General features: G+C 38.5%; 1 protein-coding gene across 1 annotated transcript in view; it reads right to left on the bottom strand.

Annotated features, from left to right (window-relative positions):
- Positions 1–806: 806 nt before the first annotated feature.
- LOC136149129 (enhancer of rudimentary homolog) overlaps positions 807–18005 on the bottom strand; it is a 42538-nt gene continuing 25339 nt past the window's right edge. The window contains exon 3 of the mRNA XM_065909095.1: positions 807–1576. Within this exon, the coding sequence (XP_065765167.1) occupies positions 1219–1576 (358 nt within the window). The 3' untranslated portion in view covers positions 807–1218. The remainder of the gene's footprint in view (positions 1577–18005) is intronic.

Raw genomic sequence — 18005 nt, forward strand, 5'->3', positions numbered from 1 at the left:
AAAAAGGTTATCATAACTTATATTCTCAAAAATACTGTGTTGGTGAGGATATTTCTCAGATATCCTCACCAACAGTGGCTATAAAGAGTAGTTTAAATGCAACAATGCTATTTATTCAGCAATATTTATTAAAATTTCTATGTGTAAAATTTACTCAAAATGGATCATAGACCTAGATATGACAGTTGAAACTGTAAAATTCACAAAAGAAAACTGCAATAGACTGAATGTTTGTATCCCTTGAAATTCATATACCAAGTCTCAACATCCAAAGTGATGGTATTTAGAAGTGAACCTTTGGGAAGTGACCAGGTGATGAAGATGAAGCCCTCATAAACGGGATTAGCGCCCTTATAATGAGACCCCAGAGAGCTCCCTTGCCCTTTCTGCCATCTGAGGATACAGCAAGAGACAGCAGTCTATGAATCAGGAAATAGGTCCTTATCAGATAACAAATTTGCCAGCATCTTAATCTTGGCCTTCACAGACTATAGAAGAATGAGAAATAAATTTCTGTTGTTATCAGCCACGTAGAAGTTTCTCTTGTTTTTATGATATTTTTGTTATAGCAGCCAAAATAGATAAAGTAAAAAATACAGGAGTAAATCTTTGTGCTCTTAGGTTAGGCAAAGTCTTCTTAGATATGACATCAAAACACAAGAGACAAAAGGAAAAACAGATAAACTGGACTTTATAAAAATTAAAAACTTTTGTGACAACTCACAAATATATGGGGAAAATATTTTTAAATCATATATTTATAATGGATTTGTAGCTAGATTATATAAAGAACACCTAAAAGTTCATTTTTTTAAAAAATATAACTAAAGAACATTTATTTGTTTTTCACCAAGACTTTATCTTGAGGATGTAACTAAACTGCGCCTCCACTCCCCACCCCAATTTGAAGGAGGATTAGTACAGTGGATGTTATAAAGTAGGTATGAACAGTTTGAGGGACTGGAACCAACGTTAACTGACAAAAACCAACTTCCATCTAAATCATCATAAAAATGTTTAAGTAAAAAAAAGGGGGGAGGGGGGCAAAGGGGTTTTCAGATTGGACAAGATCATCACATTTTATCTAATACATTCAATTCTGGCTAGGGTATACCAAAATGGAAACAGGATAACTATAATACAAAACTTCCACTACAGCACACTGCACACATCTGTGTTCCAAGCCCACCCCCGTTCCCCTAATGCTTCCAAACTCAACTATTTCCCAGCCTGTTGGGCCTGTCGACGAAGGAGCACATAGATCTTCTCTTTAATCCAATCTTTGTTATAAGGCTGGTATGTCTGGGTATCAGCTCGGTAAACAAGGCAGCTGAGGTCTGCCAGGTCATCAATAAAATCAAACAACTGACTGATATCATATGTGATAGAGGGGCTGTTGGGATTCATTCTCTTCAGATGTTCTTCATACATTTTACAAACACCTTCCATACACTCATTCACAGATTCATAGTCAGCGTAAGTTCTGCCTTCTGGCCTCTTGGTAGGCTGTACCAGCAAGATGGTGTGAGACATCGCGTCAAAGTCTCCCGCTGCAGCCAATGCCGACTCCGCCACCCTAAAAGTTCATTTTAAAAAGAAAAAAATAATGCTGTATAAGAATAAGCAGAAGATTTGAACAGACATTTCTTCAAAGAAAACATACAAATGGCCTAAAGCACATGAAAAGATACTCAATATGATTGGCCATCAGGCAAATATAAATCAAAACCACAGTAAGATACCACTTCACATTCACTAGGATGGCTATAACAGAAAAGATAATAATAAGTGTTGGAGAGGTGTGGAGAAACTGGAACCCTAATACATTGCTGGTGGGAATGTAAAATGGTACATTCGCTTTGAAAACAGTCTGGCGGTTCTTCAAAATGTTAAATGTATACCGTGCGTACTAAGTCACTTCAGTCATGTCTGACTCTTTGCAATCCCATGGACTATAGCTTGCCTGGCTCCTCTGTCCATGGGATTCTCCAGGCAAGAATAGTGGAGTGGGCTGCCATGCTCTCTTCCAGGGGATCTTCTGAACCCAAAGATTGAACCCGTGTCTCTTACTTCTCCTGCATTGGCAGGCAGATTCTTTACCTCTAGCACCACCTGGGAAGCCCCAATAGTCACCATATGATCCATCAATCCCACTTCTAGGCATATTTCCAAGAGAAATGAAAGCATGTCCACACAAAAACTTAAAAACAAATGTTCATAGCAGCATTATTCATAGTAGCCAAAAAGCAGAAACAATTCAAATACCCATCATCTGATGACTGAATACACAAAATGCAATATATTCACATAATGTAATACTGTTGAGCAATAAAAAGGGATGAAATATTGATACATGCTACAACATGGATGAACCCTGAAAACATGCCAAACCAAAGAAACCAGTCATAAAAGATTAAAACCATCACAGTACTTGTATTATCCTCCAATCAAAATAAATTTTTTTAAAAAGATTTTATTTCCCCTATAAAAAAATGATTATCCATTTTAAGATTCTATTTATACAAAATATCCAGAATAGGCAAATCCTATAGAGACAGAAAGTAGATTAGTGGTTTCCCAGGGCCAGAGTATGGACAAAATAGGAGTGACAAGTAATGGACATGGGATTTCTTCCTGAGGGCGAGGAAATGTTCTAAAATTAATTATAATAACAGTTGCACAGCTCTTAATAATGTGAGTCTACTAAAACCCATTGAATTATACACTTTAAATGGGTCAGTTGTTTGATATGTGACTTATACTTTAATAAAGCTGTTACATTAAGTGGGGAGGGATAAATTGGGAGACTGGTATTGACATATATACACTGTTATATATAAAATAGATAACTAAGAAGAACATACATATGGCATATGGAACTCTATTCAGTACTCTTTAATGGTCTATATGGAAAAAGAATCTAAAAAAAGAATGGATATATATGGATATGTGTATAACTGGTTCACTTTGCTATGTACTGAAACTAACACAACATTGTAAATCCAGCTATACTCCAATAAATTTTTTTTAAAAAACCTTGATTATATATGTCAAAAAAATTATGTCTCACAATGTTCTAGGTGCTACAAATACAGTAGTTAACATCAGTTCAGTTCTGTCACTCAGTCATGTCTGACTCTTTGCGACCCCATGGATTGCAGCACATGATGCTTCCTTGTCCATCCTGGAGTTTGCTCAAACTCATGTCCATCGAATCAGTGATGCCATCCAACCATCTTATCCTCTGTTGTCCCCTTCTCCTCCTACCTTCAATCTTGCCCAGCATCAGGGTCTTTTCTAATGAGTTGGCTCTTTGCATCAGGTGGTCAAAGTACTGGAGTTTCAGCTTCAGCATCAGTCCTCCCAATGAATATTCAGGACTGACTTCCTTTAGGATGGACTGGTTGGACCTCCTTGCAGCCCAAGGGACTCTCAAGAGTCTTCTCCAACACCACAGTTCAAAAGCATCAGTTCTTCAGTGCTCAGCTTTCTTTCTAGTCCAACTCTCATATCAATACATGACTACTGGAAACATCCATACATGACTCTCACATCCATACACACCTACTCTCAACACATCCAACTCTCCACACATCCAACTCTCACATCCATATGTGACTACTAATCAAACTGATCATATGGACCACAGCCTTGTCTAACTCAATGAAACTACAAGCCATGCCATGTAGGGCCACCCAAGAAGGACGGGTCATAGTGGAGAGTTCTGACAAAATGTAGTCCACTGGAGGAGGGAGTGGCAAACCACTTCGATATTCTTGCCTTGAGAACTCCATGAACAGTGTGAAAAGGCAAAAAGACATGACACTGAAAGATGAACTCCCCAGGTCGGTAGATGCCCACTATGCTACTGGAGAAGAGTGGAGAAATAACTCCAGAAAGAATGAAGAGGTGGAGCGAAAGCAAAAGCATCACCCAGTTGTGGATGTGACTGGTGATGGAAGTTAAGTCTAATGCTGTAAAGAACAATATTGCATAGGAACCTGGAATGTTAGGTCCATGAATCAAGGTAAATTGGAAGTGGTCAAACAGGAGATGGCAAGAGTGAACTAAGATGGACTGGAGTGGGCAAATTTAACTCAGATGACCATTATATCCACTACTGTGGGCAAGAGTTTCTTAAAAGAAATGGAGTAGCCCTCAGAGTCAATAAAAGAGTCCAAAATGCAGTACTTGGATGCAATCTCAAAAGTGACAGAATGATCTCTGTTCATTTCCAGGGCAAACCATTCAATATCACAGTAATCCTGACCAGTAATGCTGAAGAAGCTGAAGTTGAACAGTTCTATGAAGACCTACAAGACCTTCTAGAACTAACACCAAAAAAAGATGTCCTTTTCATCATAAGGAACTGAAACACAAAAGAAGAAAGTCAAGAGATACCTGGAGTAACAGGCAAGTTTGGCCTTGGAGTACAAAATGAAGCAGGGGAAAGGTTAACAGAGTTTTGTCAAGAGAACGCACTGGTCATAGCAAACACCCTCTTCCAACAACACAAGAGATGACTCTACGCATGGACATCACCAGATGGTCAATATCAAAATCAGATTGATTATATTCTTTGCAGCCAACGATGGAGAAGCTCTATACAGTCAGCAAAAACAAGACCGGGAACTGACTATGGCTCAGATCATGAACTCTTTACTGCCAAATTCAGACTTAAATCAAAGAAAGTAGGGAAAGCCACTAGACCATTCAGATATGACCTAAATCAAATCCCTTAATTTAATACAGTGGAAGTAAGAAATAGATTCAAGGGATTAGATCTGATAGAGTATCTGAAGAACTATGGACAGAGGTTCGTGACATTGTACAGGAGGCAGTGATCAAGACCATCCCCAAGGAAAAGAAATGCAAAAAGGCAAAATGGTTGTCTGAGGAGGCCTTACAAATAGCTGAGAAAAGAAGAGAAGCTAAAGGCAAAGGAGAAAAGGAAAGATATACCTATTTGAATGCAGAGTTCCAAAGAACAGCAAGGAGAGACAAGAAAGCCTTCCTAAGAGATCAATGCAAAGACAGAGAGGAGAACAATAGAATGGGACAGACTAGAGATCTCTTCAAGCAAATTAGAGATACCAAGGGAACATTTCATGGGCACAACAAAGGACAGAAACGCTATGGACCTAACAGAAGCAGAAGATAATAAGAAGAGGTGGCAAGAATACACAGAAGCACAAAAAAAGATCTTCATGACCCAGATAACCAGGATGGTGTGATCACTGAACTAGAGCCAGACATCCTGGAATGCAAACTCAAGTGGGCCTCAGGAAGCATCATTAGGAACAAAGCTAGTGGAGGTGATGGAATTCCAGTTGAGCTATTTCAAAGCCTAAAAGACGACGCTGTTAAAGCTGACATGTCTTTTATTTATCCTTCCAGATTCACTCTCCATCCTTCTCCATTATGTGCCCTGCCCATAGAGGCTGATCTAACAGACCACATCAAAAGGGTTCTCAGGCTTTGGTTGAGTTTGGCCAACAGCGAACCCAGGCAGGAGATCAGAGTGGGAAGGAAGGTGGGGTCATAATATTTACTCTTTCAGCTCTCTCACTGAGGGGCACCTGTGCCTGCTGTGTCTCTACCGTGAAAGAGTCAGTGATCTTCTGAGAGAGGCAACTTTCCATGCTATCTCTTTCATGTTCTATTAACTATTACAGCAATTCCTCTAGCCTCTATATTTATATGAAAGACAAAGAACAATCTCGGAACATATCAGAGATGGGGAAAAGACTAAGGATCGTAACCAAAGAAATCAGTTGAGCTTTAAGCCATAAAAAAAAGCACAATTAACATTTTGTGGAGCAAAAATTCATAAAAATAAATGTTTTAACTGTTACATCTCACAGATACATTATATCATGCCATGGGTAAAGATTTTAAATAAAGTATTGCTGAGGTAAGAGTCAAAATTCTCTAGCACAAATTCACTGACAAAGGACTGCTGCACGATCTTTTTAAAAAGTTGAATACTCAATCTATTTACTCTAAAGAATAGGGCACTAGACTCACAATCTCTTTGTGCATTAGTTTTTCCATCTGAAAAGTGTAGAAGTGGTTTTGACTTCTTTAAATTCTCACTCCTGGTAACAAATACTTACGCACTTCCAGTTCTGACTGATTAGAGTGCCCTCATGTGTGTCTTTGCTGTAATGTTTCAGATTTCTGGGAAAGATAGTAATCTCAGCAGCAATACAATTATAATTTATTTCCCATTTATAATAGCTTCAAGTATCACTCAGCAAATGCTGAAGAGTGTGATTAATCCTACTACAGTTCATTATCAAACTTTTCATATGCCAAATTTTATCCTAAAGTAATGAAGTTATTATTTGCCCCAGTTCAAATGTTAGTAACTTGAGTTTTTTTCCTTAAAACTTCTAAGATAAGTTTTTCACTATAATATGATTTTATTATCATACCTTAATGAAAAGCTGTAGCCAATTAAGTTGTCAATTATATATGATAACCTGACTATACATTTTTGGAGGGTGGATAACAGCTCAAGGCACCAATTCTAACTCAGTTTTTCCAAATAAAAATTTACTTGTCTAAATCATTGCAAGGAGACTTCTTCCTACTCAAAAAGACTATATTTGAGGACGCCAACGCCAAAAGAGAATTTCATTTTTTTGGAACTGTATATAAAATAAAAAATCTCATAAATTCAACAATATTTTATATGGCACTTATCCAACAAGTATTTTTGAGGGCCCCCACTATGTGCCAGGAATGAGATGTCAAACTGAGGAACCTGAATTTACTAAAGTAAAGCAAAAGGTACTGTTTTTTTTCTCCTTTTATAAAATGACTTAGTAATAAATGCCTCACCCAAGAGGGTTTCTTTAAAGATCTAATAACATGACATACTTAACCACAACTTTTAAAACAGAGAAATGTTGTTAAAACGTTTGCAAGAGAAACCTTGGTGATTCAAGGACATACTTTAGGCGTCGCCTTGTGTACGGAAGATCTTTGAATGTGAGGCTCTACTACTACTCTAACTTTTTTAAATTAAAAATGTTCTTCAAAGTTTCATGACAGGAGAGAACGTGGGAAGAGAGAATTATGTTACCTAAGAAAAGAAGTCTGAACTATTCTTTTCCTCATTGCCTCTTACCTTCTTTACCTTAGTCAATGTCAGGCAGGGCACACATTGGCTGTGGATACCAGTTAAGTCAAGAGGTCAGATTAACTATTCTAGATTAGCCAGAATGGAGCAATTATACTAACCCAGCAGAAGCCAGCATTACACCTTTCCTAAATCCCTGAAACTAATAACACCAGCAAACATATGATGTTCAAAGGTACACATTATAGTATATGAGGTGATTATCTGATTCTAGGCCCTGTAGAAAATTGAATAGACCCACAAATCACATATCCCACATCTAAGGGACAGATTTCCTCTTCTTGGGCTCTAAAATCACTGCGGATGGTGACTGCAGTCATGAAATTAGAAGATGACTGCTTCTTGGAAGGAAAACTACGACAAACCTAGACAGTGCATTAAAAAACAGAGACATCACTTTGCCAACAAAGGTCTGTATAGTCAAGGCTATGGTCTTTCCAGTAATCATGTATGGATGTGAGAGTTGGACCATAAAGAAGGCAGAGTGCCGAAGAATCGATGTTTTCAAACTGTGGTGTGGAGAAGACTCTTGAGAGTCCCTTGGACAGCAAGGAGAGCAAACCAATCAATCCGAAAAGAAGTTAACCCTGAATATTCATTGGAAGAATGGATGCTAAAGCTGAAGCTCCAATACTTTGGCCTCCTGATGTAAAGAGCTGACTCATTGGAAAAGACCCTGATGCTGGGAAAGATTGAAGGCAGAAGGAGAAGAGGGCAACAGAGGATGAGATGGTTGGATGGCATCACTGATTCAGTGGGCATGAACTTGGGCAAACTTCAGGAGATGGTGAGGGACAGGGAAGTCCAGCATGCTGCTGTCCTTGGGGTTGTAAAGAGTTGGACATGACTTGGCAACTGAACAACGATGAACAACAACATATCACAGACCCCCTTCCTGCTGTCCTCTATCCACTCAGAATCTGCCATGGTATTCCAAGAAAGGTTCCATGTCCCACAATTCTGTCTTCTCCAAGTTCCAATGTAAATTTCCATGGTTTCATGTGGCCTATTATTCAGTTATCTCCAACCTTTGCAAGTTTGATGACATACACTTCCTCTCCAATTTTTACACATCATAGAAATTATTTAACACATCAAAAGTAGATTTAAAAAAGCATAGTGAATCCTCTGCATACCCATCAACCAACTTTAACTACTGTCAACATTTGGGAAACTTCAAGGTTAGAATAGCCTGAGAATGGGGGCTCCCTGGTGATCTACTGGTTAGCATTTGGTGTTTTCACTGCCAAGGCCTGGGTTCAATCTCTGATCAAGAAATTGAGATCCTGCTGCACAGTCAAAAAAAAAAAAAAAAAGAGAGAGAAAAACAGCACGAGAGTGGGTGGTGATTAGAAAACCAAACAGAATTTTTGAATCAAAAATATAATATTTAAAAGTATAAAATCAATGGAAAGATTAAACAGCAGAATAATTAGTGATTTATAAGACAGTCCCAAAGAAGTTACCTAGAATATACCATTGTGGTGGTGGTTGTGGTTTAGTCGCTAAGTTATGTCTGACTCTTGCAATTCCCATGGGCTGTAACCCACCAGGCTTCTTTGTCCATGGGATTTCCCATGCAAGAATACTGGAGTGGGTTACCATTTCCTTCTTCAGGGAATCTTCCCAACTCAGGGATCGAACACAGGTCTCCTGCATTGCAGGCAGATTCTTCACTGACTGAGCCACCAGGGAAGCCCCAAATATACCATAGAGACAAAGAAATGGAAAGATGAAAGAGAAATTACTGGTCATAGATGATGAAGTGCAAAGGTCCAATGTGCATCTGGCACCAGAAGGAGAAAATGGACAGAACAGAGGAGAGGTCATATTCAAGAAATTATGACTGAGAATCTTCTAGAATTTATGAAATTCAAATCCTGAGTTTGAAGAAACTAAATGAATCCCACTCTAAATAAAAAGAAATCCATGCCAAGACACACCATTGTAAAACCAAAGGTAAGAAAAAGATCCTAAAACAGCTAGAGTAAAATACAACTTACCTACAAAGGAACAAATGAAAATAACAGGACATTTCTCAATGGCAATAATAGAAGCCAGAAGACAGTGGAATAATATCTTTAAAGTCTGAGAAGAAAGCAACTGTCAACCTAGAATTACGGCATCAAAAAACTACCTCAAAAAAGATCCCGAAGTAATAATATTTTCAGAGAGACTGTGGAAGATACTCACAACTAGGAGGTCAATTACCCTAAAGGTAATTATTGAAGTTTTTGGTGAGAAATTCTAAGGCACTGGACTTTGTAAAAGTTGTGAAAATGCATAGATTGAGAACACAAAAAGACTAAGGGGACACTGGCTCCCACCACAACTACTACCAACCTCATCTTAACATTTCAATTCTGGGACATTTTGGTTACACTGGAGGTATATGGTTTACTTTTGCAGATTTCAGGGGAAGGGAACACTTCTGCTCCATCTCCTCATGCTACTGACCCCAAAAGGCCTTCCTGGGCCCATAAGCTCTTAGGAGGAGTGGTTAACATGACCAGTCAGAATTCAAGGCACTTACTGGGTCTTATCTGAATCTTCTTCCTGACTCAGGTCTCTATTCCTTCCCACCTCTTACTGAGGTTCCCTTGGGTCTCCTTCAAAACAACTAGTTTTGGAGAAAGAAGAAACAGCTGACATAATATCTCCCCAGAGAAAGTTATTATACTCTCATCCTTGCATGTAGCTCCCTAAAGTTACTCAGTCTGGGACACCAAAGGGGCAAAGGGACGCAGGCATCCTTGGTTTCTGAATTAATAACATTAAAATACCTCAGAACTCATGTGTGTCCTCTAATATAGATGTTCATCCCTACTCTAAGGTAATGAAGACTAGCTGCTGTCCCTGGGGAAAGGAAAAGCGGCTTCTCTGCCAAATTCAAACACAGGAGAAATCATCTTTGCTAGGAAGAAAAATATTGATTTCACAGGGAATTAAAGGTTAATCATCTTGGTAAAATCACCCAGCTCTCTAAAGAGGCTGAATATTTACTGTATTAGAATAGAAACAGGACAAATGGCAAAAAGAAATCTGGACCCAAATATACACTGAACCCAATATATGATAAAAGTTAGCATTCCAGATCGTGGGAGAAAGATGACTTATTCAATAAATGTAATGAGACAACTGGTTAGACTTTTTTAAAGCTGAATCATTACTTTATGCCAAAATAAAGTCCATATGTATCAAAATTTAAAGATAAAATATGAAAGCACAAAAATACTGAGGGGAACATGGATGAATATTTTTATAATCTTGGAGTGGAAAAGGCCTTTTCAAGCATGTGTTACCAAATTCAGATTGTATAAAGAAAAAAATTTTATACATTTTGGCTGCATAAAAATAAAAACTTAGACCTTTCAAAATGACATGAAAATACTACTTAGAAAAAGATATATCATCTTCTTGAATAAGAAGGATTAAAATCATAAAGATGTCAATTATTCCCAAATTAGCAATCCAACCAGAATACATTTATTTTTAACTAACATATGCATACAAATCCAGTCAGAATATACTGATTTTACATCAATAATGTACTGATTGATACATTGACTTTATTGGGCAATAACACTAACATTCATGTGGAAGAATACCTGAGACTAATCAAGAGTATATGGTAAAGAACACCAGTGAAGGGAGATATGTCTTATCACAATTCAACTTCAAACGAAGCTATAGTAAACAAAACCGTATATTATTGGCACAGGAATAGAAAAATAATCAGTGGAAAGTAAGGAGAGTCCAAAATTGATTAAACTATATAGGAGAATCTATCAAAGAATCAAGATGGTTTACATATTATAGGGTGCTGGAATAACTGAGTATATATTTGGAAGAAAATAAACCTATTTCTTATGGCAGAAACTGATAGCTGCAATACGAATTCCATTCAGAACCCTGATTTTGTTTAGGCTAGCAGTGTGTTCAGTCAACTGTTCAACTCCCTCAGTTCAGTTCAGTTCAGTCACTCAGTCGTGTCCGATTCTTTGCAACCCCATGTACTAGAGCACACCAGGCTTCCCTGTCCATCACCAACTCCTAGAGCTTACTCAAACTCATGTCCATCGAGTCAGTGATGCCATCCAACCATCTCATCCTCTGTTGTCCCCTTCTCCTCCCACCTTCATCTTGCCCAGCATCAGGGTCTTTTCTAGTGAGTCAGTTCTTTGCATCAGGTGGCCAAAGTATGGGGAGTTTCAGCTTTAGCATCAGTCCTTCCAATGAATATTCAGGACTGATTTCCTTTAGGATGGACAGATTGAGTCTCCTTGCTGTCTAAGGGACTCTCAAGAGTCTTCTCCAACACCACAATTCAAAAGGACCAATTCTTTGACACTCAGCTTTCTTTATAGTCCAACTCTCACATCCATACGTGACTACTGGAAAAACCATAGTTTTGACTAGACAGACCTTTGTTGGTAAAGTAATGTCTCTGCTTTTTAATATGCTGTCTAGGTTGGTCATAACTTTTCTTCCAAGGAGCAAGTGTCTTTTAAATCTCATGGCTGCAGTCACCATCTGCAGTGATTTTGGAGCCCCCCAAAATAAAGTCTGTCACTGTTTCCATGGTTTCCTCATCTATCTGCCATGAAGTGATGGGACCAGATGCCATGATCTTAGTTTTCTGAATGTTGAGTTTTAAGCCAACTTTTTCACTCTCCTCTTTCACATTCATCAAGAGACTCTTTGCTACTTCTTCACTTTCTGCCATAAGTGTGGTGTCATCTGCTTATCTGAGGTTATTGATATTTCTCCCGGCAATCTTGATTTCAGCTTGTGCTTCATCCAGCCTGGCATTTCACATGATGTACTCTGCATATAAGTTAAATAAGGAGGGTGACAATATACAGCCTTGACATACTCCTTTCCCAATTTGGAACCAGTCCATTGTTCCATGTCCGGTTCTAGCCGTTGCTTCTTGACCTGCATATAGATTTCTCAGGAGGCAGGTGATGTGGTCTGGTATTCCCATCTCTCGAAGAATTTTCCACAGTTTGTTGTGATCCACACAGTCAAAGGCTTTGGCATAGTCAATAAAGCAGAAGTTTTTTTAAGAATTCCCTTGCTTTTTCCATAATCCAGCGGATTTTGGCAATTTGATCTCTGGGTCCTCTGCCTTTTCTAAATCCAGGTTGAACATCTGGAAGTTCTCAGTTCACATACTGTTGAAACCTACTTTGGAGAATTTTGATCATTACTTTGCTAGCATGTGAGGAGAGTGCAATTGTGCAGTAGTTTGATCATTCCTTGGCATTCCCTTTCTTTGGAATTGGAATGAATACTGACCTTTTCCATTCCTGTGGCCACTGCTATGTTTTCAAAATTTGCTGGTCTAAGTGCAGCACTTTCATAGCATCATATTTTAGGATTTGAAATAGCTCAGCTGAAATTCTGTCACCTCCACTAGCTTTGTTCATAGTGATGCTTTCTAAGGCCCACTTGACTTCACACTCCAGGATGTCTGGCTCTAGGTGAGTGATCACACCGTGGTGGTTATAGGGGTCTTAAGATCTTTTTTTTTTTTTTTTTAATATTATTTTATTAGTTGGAGGCCAATCACTTCACAACATTTCAGTGGGTTTTGTCATACATTGACATGAATCAGCCATAGAGTTACACGTATTCCCCATCCCGATCCCCCCTCCCACCTCCCTCTCCACCCGACTCCTCAGATCTTTTTTGTATAGCTCTTCTGTGTATTCTTGCTACCTCTTCTTAGTATCTTCTGCTTCTGTTAGGTCCATAGCATTTCTATTCTTTATTGTGACCATCTTTGTATGAAATGTTCCCTTGGTATCTCTAATTTGATGAGATCTCTAGTCTTTCCCATTCTATTGTTTTCCTATTTATGATCACTTAGGAAGGCTTTCTTATCGGTCCTTGCTGTTCTTCGGAACTCTGCTTTCAGATGGATATATCTTTCCATTTCTCCTTTGCCTTTTGCTTCTCTTCTTCTCTCAGCTATATGTAAGGCCTTCTCAGACAACCATTCTGCCTCTTTGCATTTCTTTTTCTTGGTGATGGTTTCAATCACCGCCTCCTGTACAATGGGCTTCCCTCATAACTCAGTTGGTAAGGAATCCGCCTGCAATGAAGGAGACCCCAGTTCGATTCCTGGGTCAGGAAGATCCACTGGAGAATGGACAGGCTACCCACTCCAGTATTCTTCAGCTTCCCTTGTGGCTCAGCTGGTAAGGAATGAGCCTGCAATGAGGGAAACCTGGGTTCAATCCCTGGGTTGGGAAGATCGCCTGGAGAAGGGAAAGGCTACCCCCTCCAGTATTCTGGCCTGGAGAATTCCATGGACTGTTAGTCCGTGGGGTCGCAAAGAGTCATACATGACTGAGCAGCTTTCACTTTCACTTTCCTGTACAATGTCACGAACTTCTGTCCATAGTTCTAAAGGCACTTTGTCTTATCAGCAAGCTTGCCTTGAGAACCCCATGAACAGTATGAAAAGGCAAAAGGATAGGACACTGAAAGATGAACTCCCCAGGTCAGTGGGTGCCCGATATGTCACTGGAGAAGAGTAGAGAAATAGCCCCAGAAAGAATGATGAGGTAGAGTCAAAGCAAAAACAACACCCAGTTGTGGATGTGACTGGTGATGGAAGTAAAGTTGGATGCTGTAAAGAACAATATTGCATAGGAACCCGAAATGTTAGGTTCATGAATCAAGGTAAATTGGAAGTGGTCAAACAGGAGATGGCAAAAGTGAATATTGACATTTTAGGAATGAGTGAACTAATTCACAGAATTGTTCTAATTCACAGAATTAAATTCACAGAATGGGTGAATTTAATTCAGATGACCATTATATCTACTACTATGGGCAAGAATCCCTTAAAAGAAATGGAGTAGCCATCATAGTCAAAAAAAGAGTCCAAAACGCAGTACTTGGGTGCAATCTCAAAAATTACAGAATGATGTCTGTTCATTTTTAAGGGAAACCATTCAGTATCACAGTAATCTGAGTCTATGACCCAACCACTAATGCCGAAGAAGCTGAAGTTGAGTGGTTCTATGATGATCTGCAATACTTCTAGAACTAACACCAAAAAAAGATGTCTTTTTCATCATAGGGATCTAGAAAGCAAAAAGTAGAAAGTCAAGAGATACTTGGAGTAATGGGCAAGTTTAGCCTTGGAGTACAAAATGAAGCAGGGCAAAGGCTAACAGAGTTTTGCCAACAGAACTCACTGGTCATGGCAAACACCCTCTTCCAACAACACAAGAGATGACTCTACACATGGACATCACCAGATGGTCAATACCAAAATCAGACTGATTATATTCTTTGCACCCAAAGATGGAGACGCTCTATACAGTCGGCAAAAATAAGACTGGGATCTGACTGTGGCTTTGACCATGAACTCCTTAATGCAAAATTCAGACTTAAATTGAAGAAAGTAGGGAAAACCACTAGACCATCCAAGTATGACCTAAATCACTGAGACATAATTAGAAGTCTAATGGGTAGAACTTCCAGGAAAGCTATTGTTTTTTGATTAAAAAAAAAAAAAAAAAAAGAATTTGCCTCTTACCCTTTTCCCTGAAAAATTCTTCCTATTACATAAATGTGACGCTTAGAGTATAGAAACTGTATTACATGAGAAAGAAAATCATAATCTAATGCTTGTCGAACAGAAAGTGAGAAGCAGCCTAGATCTTTGATGTCATGTTAGAGTCACACACCAGTACTGACTTTTTACTTCCATTCTTTATGTCACATCAAAAAAAAGCCCTATCTGATGAAAACATTTTAGCAAGGATTATTTTATGCATAGTTAAATGAAAATTCTGTTAACTCAGTATTTATATCATATCATGTACAAAGATGAACTTCAAGTGACTTAGATATCTACATAAAAAATGATAAAAATATGGAGGTGTGTGGGGGAGACTTTAATTAAGAAGAATCACTGGAGCAACCTCATGGAAAACAGTATGGAGGTTCCTCAAAAAACTAAAAATAGAATTACCATATCCTACAATCCTACTCCCAGGCATATATCCAAAACTCTAAATCAAAAAGATACTTGCACCCCTATGTTTACAACAGCACTATTCATAATAGCCAAGACATGGCAACTACCTAAATGTCCATTGACAGGTGAATGGATAAAGAAGATGTGATATACATATATATATACACACACACATAAAAATACACACACACACACAAACTGGAATATTACTCAACCATGAAAAGAATGAAATAATGCCATTTGCTGCAATCTAGATGGAATTAGATATTATCATACTAAGTGAAGTCACAGAGAGAAAAAAACACCATATGATATCACTCACATATGGAATCTAAAAATACAACTCAAATAAACCTATCTATGAAGCAGAAACAGACTCACAGACATAGAGAACAGACCTGTGGTTGCCTAGCGAGGTGGGAGAAGGGTGGAATGGGAGTTTGTGGTTAGCAGATACAAACTATTATATATAGAATGGATAAGCAACAAGGTTCCATTCTATAGCACAGGAAACTATATTAAATATTCTGAGATAAACTATAATGGAAAAAGATACTTTTAAATGTATATATATGTATAATTGAGTCACTCTGCTGTATAGCAAAAATTAATACAACACTGTAAATCAACTATACATCAATAAAAAAAACTTAAGACATTAAAATAAATAGAGAGATTACCAGGGACAGGGGAGAAGAATTGAAAGGACAGCTTTACTATTTGCATATTAAGTTTTTTCTATCATGAAAGCATAAATAAAATAAAAACAAACAATTGACTGGGAAAATATTTATATTAATAACATATGAGTTACAGTCCCTAGCATTCAAAAAGTGTCTACAGACTAATTAGAAACAAATGACCAGTAGAAAAAATGGAAAAGGGATACAATAGGCATGGTGCAAAAGAGGAAATTCAAACATTCAATAAAAATATGAATAAATGCTCAGCCTCACTAGTCAGGAAATGCAAATAAAAACAAGAATAAGTTATCATTTATCACTGATTTCCAAAAACCATAAAATGTGATAATATCTGGTACTGAGTAAAGGAAATTCATACATGCTGGTAGGAATATAAATTGCTTCAACAAACTTGGAAAATATTTGAACTAACAGTCTCAGTTTTAAGGAATCTATCCTACAGAAATAAAGGCCTCAAAATGCAAGATAAATACATTGATGACATTCGGTATTTCTTTTTTTTTTTTTTCATTTATTTTATTAGTTGGAGGCTAATTACTTTACAATATTGAAGCGGGTTTTGTCATACATTGACATGAATCAGCCATGGAGTTACATGTATTCCCCATCCCGATCCCCCCTCCCACCTCCCTCTCCACCCGATTCCTCTGGGTCTTCCCAGTGCACCAGGCCCGAGCACTTCTCTCATGCATCCAGCCTAGGCTGGTGATCTGTTTCACTATAGATAATATACATGTTTTGATGCTGTTCTCTAGAAACATCCCACCCTCGCCTTCTCCCACAGAGTCCAAAAGTCTGTTCTGTACATCTGTGTCTCTTTTTCTGTTTTGCATATAGGGTTATCATTACCATCTTTCTAAATTCCATATATATGTGTTAGTATGCTGTAGTGTTCTTTATCTTTCTGGCTTACTTCACTCTATAATGGGCTCCAGTTTCATCCATCTCATTAGAACTGATTCAAATGTATTCTTTTTAACGGCTGAGTAATATTCCATGGTGTATATGTACCACAGCTTCCTTATCCATTCGTCTGCTGATGGGCATCTAGGTTGCTTCCATGTCCTGGCTATTATAAACATTGAGATGAACATTGGGGTGCACGTGTCTCTTTCAGACCTGATTTCCTCGGTGTGTATGCCCAGAAGTGGTATTGCTGGGTCATATGGCAGTTCTATTCCCAGTTTTTTAAGAAATCTCCACACTGTTCTCCATAGTGGCTATACTAGTTTGCATTCCCACCACATTCGGTATTTCTTATCATGGCTATCATATCATAGTAACTGCCTTTAATTTATTCATGATTCCTGGTATGCTTGTCCTTTTTGCAGTGTGATTTGCTGTTCCTTCCACTGAGAGGTAAAGTCTACTTCTCTACTTGAATCCTGGACTTGGTGACTGTCTTCCACCAATAGGATGGTACAACTGTGGCACAAATGGAAGTTTAAAAGCAATTGCAGGATTTCCCTCTTGGCTCAGTGGTGAAGAATCACCCACTAATGCAGGAGATGGGGGTTTGATCCTTGGTCCAGGAGGATCCCATATGTCATGGAGCAACTAAGCCCAACTAAGCCCAGCAACTATTGAGCCTGTGCTCCAGAGCCTGGGAGCTGCAACTATCGAGCCCATGTGCTGCAACTTCTGAAGCCGGAGCACCCTGAAGACTATGCTCTCCAACAAGAGAAGCCACTGCAATGAGAAGCCTGCTCGCCACAACCAGAGAGTAGCCCCCACTCACTGCAACTACAGAAAAAGGCTGAGCAGCAAAGAACACCCAGCACAGCCATAAATAAATAAATAAAATTATTTTAAAATTTTAAAAAATGTTTTAAAAAGTAATTACACACTGGAGCTTGCTCTTTCCTGCAGAGAGGACCAGCCTCCTGGAGGATGAGAGATCATGTGGAGAAGACCCTGGAAACCACCCTAGCTGAGGCCCCAGATATGTGAGTGAGGCCATTCTAAATCCTCCAGTTCCAGCTAAGCTGGCCCAGATGAGAACTGACCAGCCAACTCTCAGAATTCTGAGAAATAATAAAAAGTTGTTGTTTTAAGTCACTAATTTAGATGATTTGCTTCACAGAAAAAAAAATATTTGATACAGTAGTGAAACACAAACAAAATGAGCTACAAAACTTTGGATATAATCAAT

Source organism: Muntiacus reevesi, chromosome 18 (genome assembly GCF_963930625.1).
Source record: "Muntiacus reevesi chromosome 18, mMunRee1.1, whole genome shotgun sequence".
Taxonomy (NCBI): domain Eukaryota; kingdom Metazoa; phylum Chordata; class Mammalia; order Artiodactyla; family Cervidae; genus Muntiacus; species Muntiacus reevesi.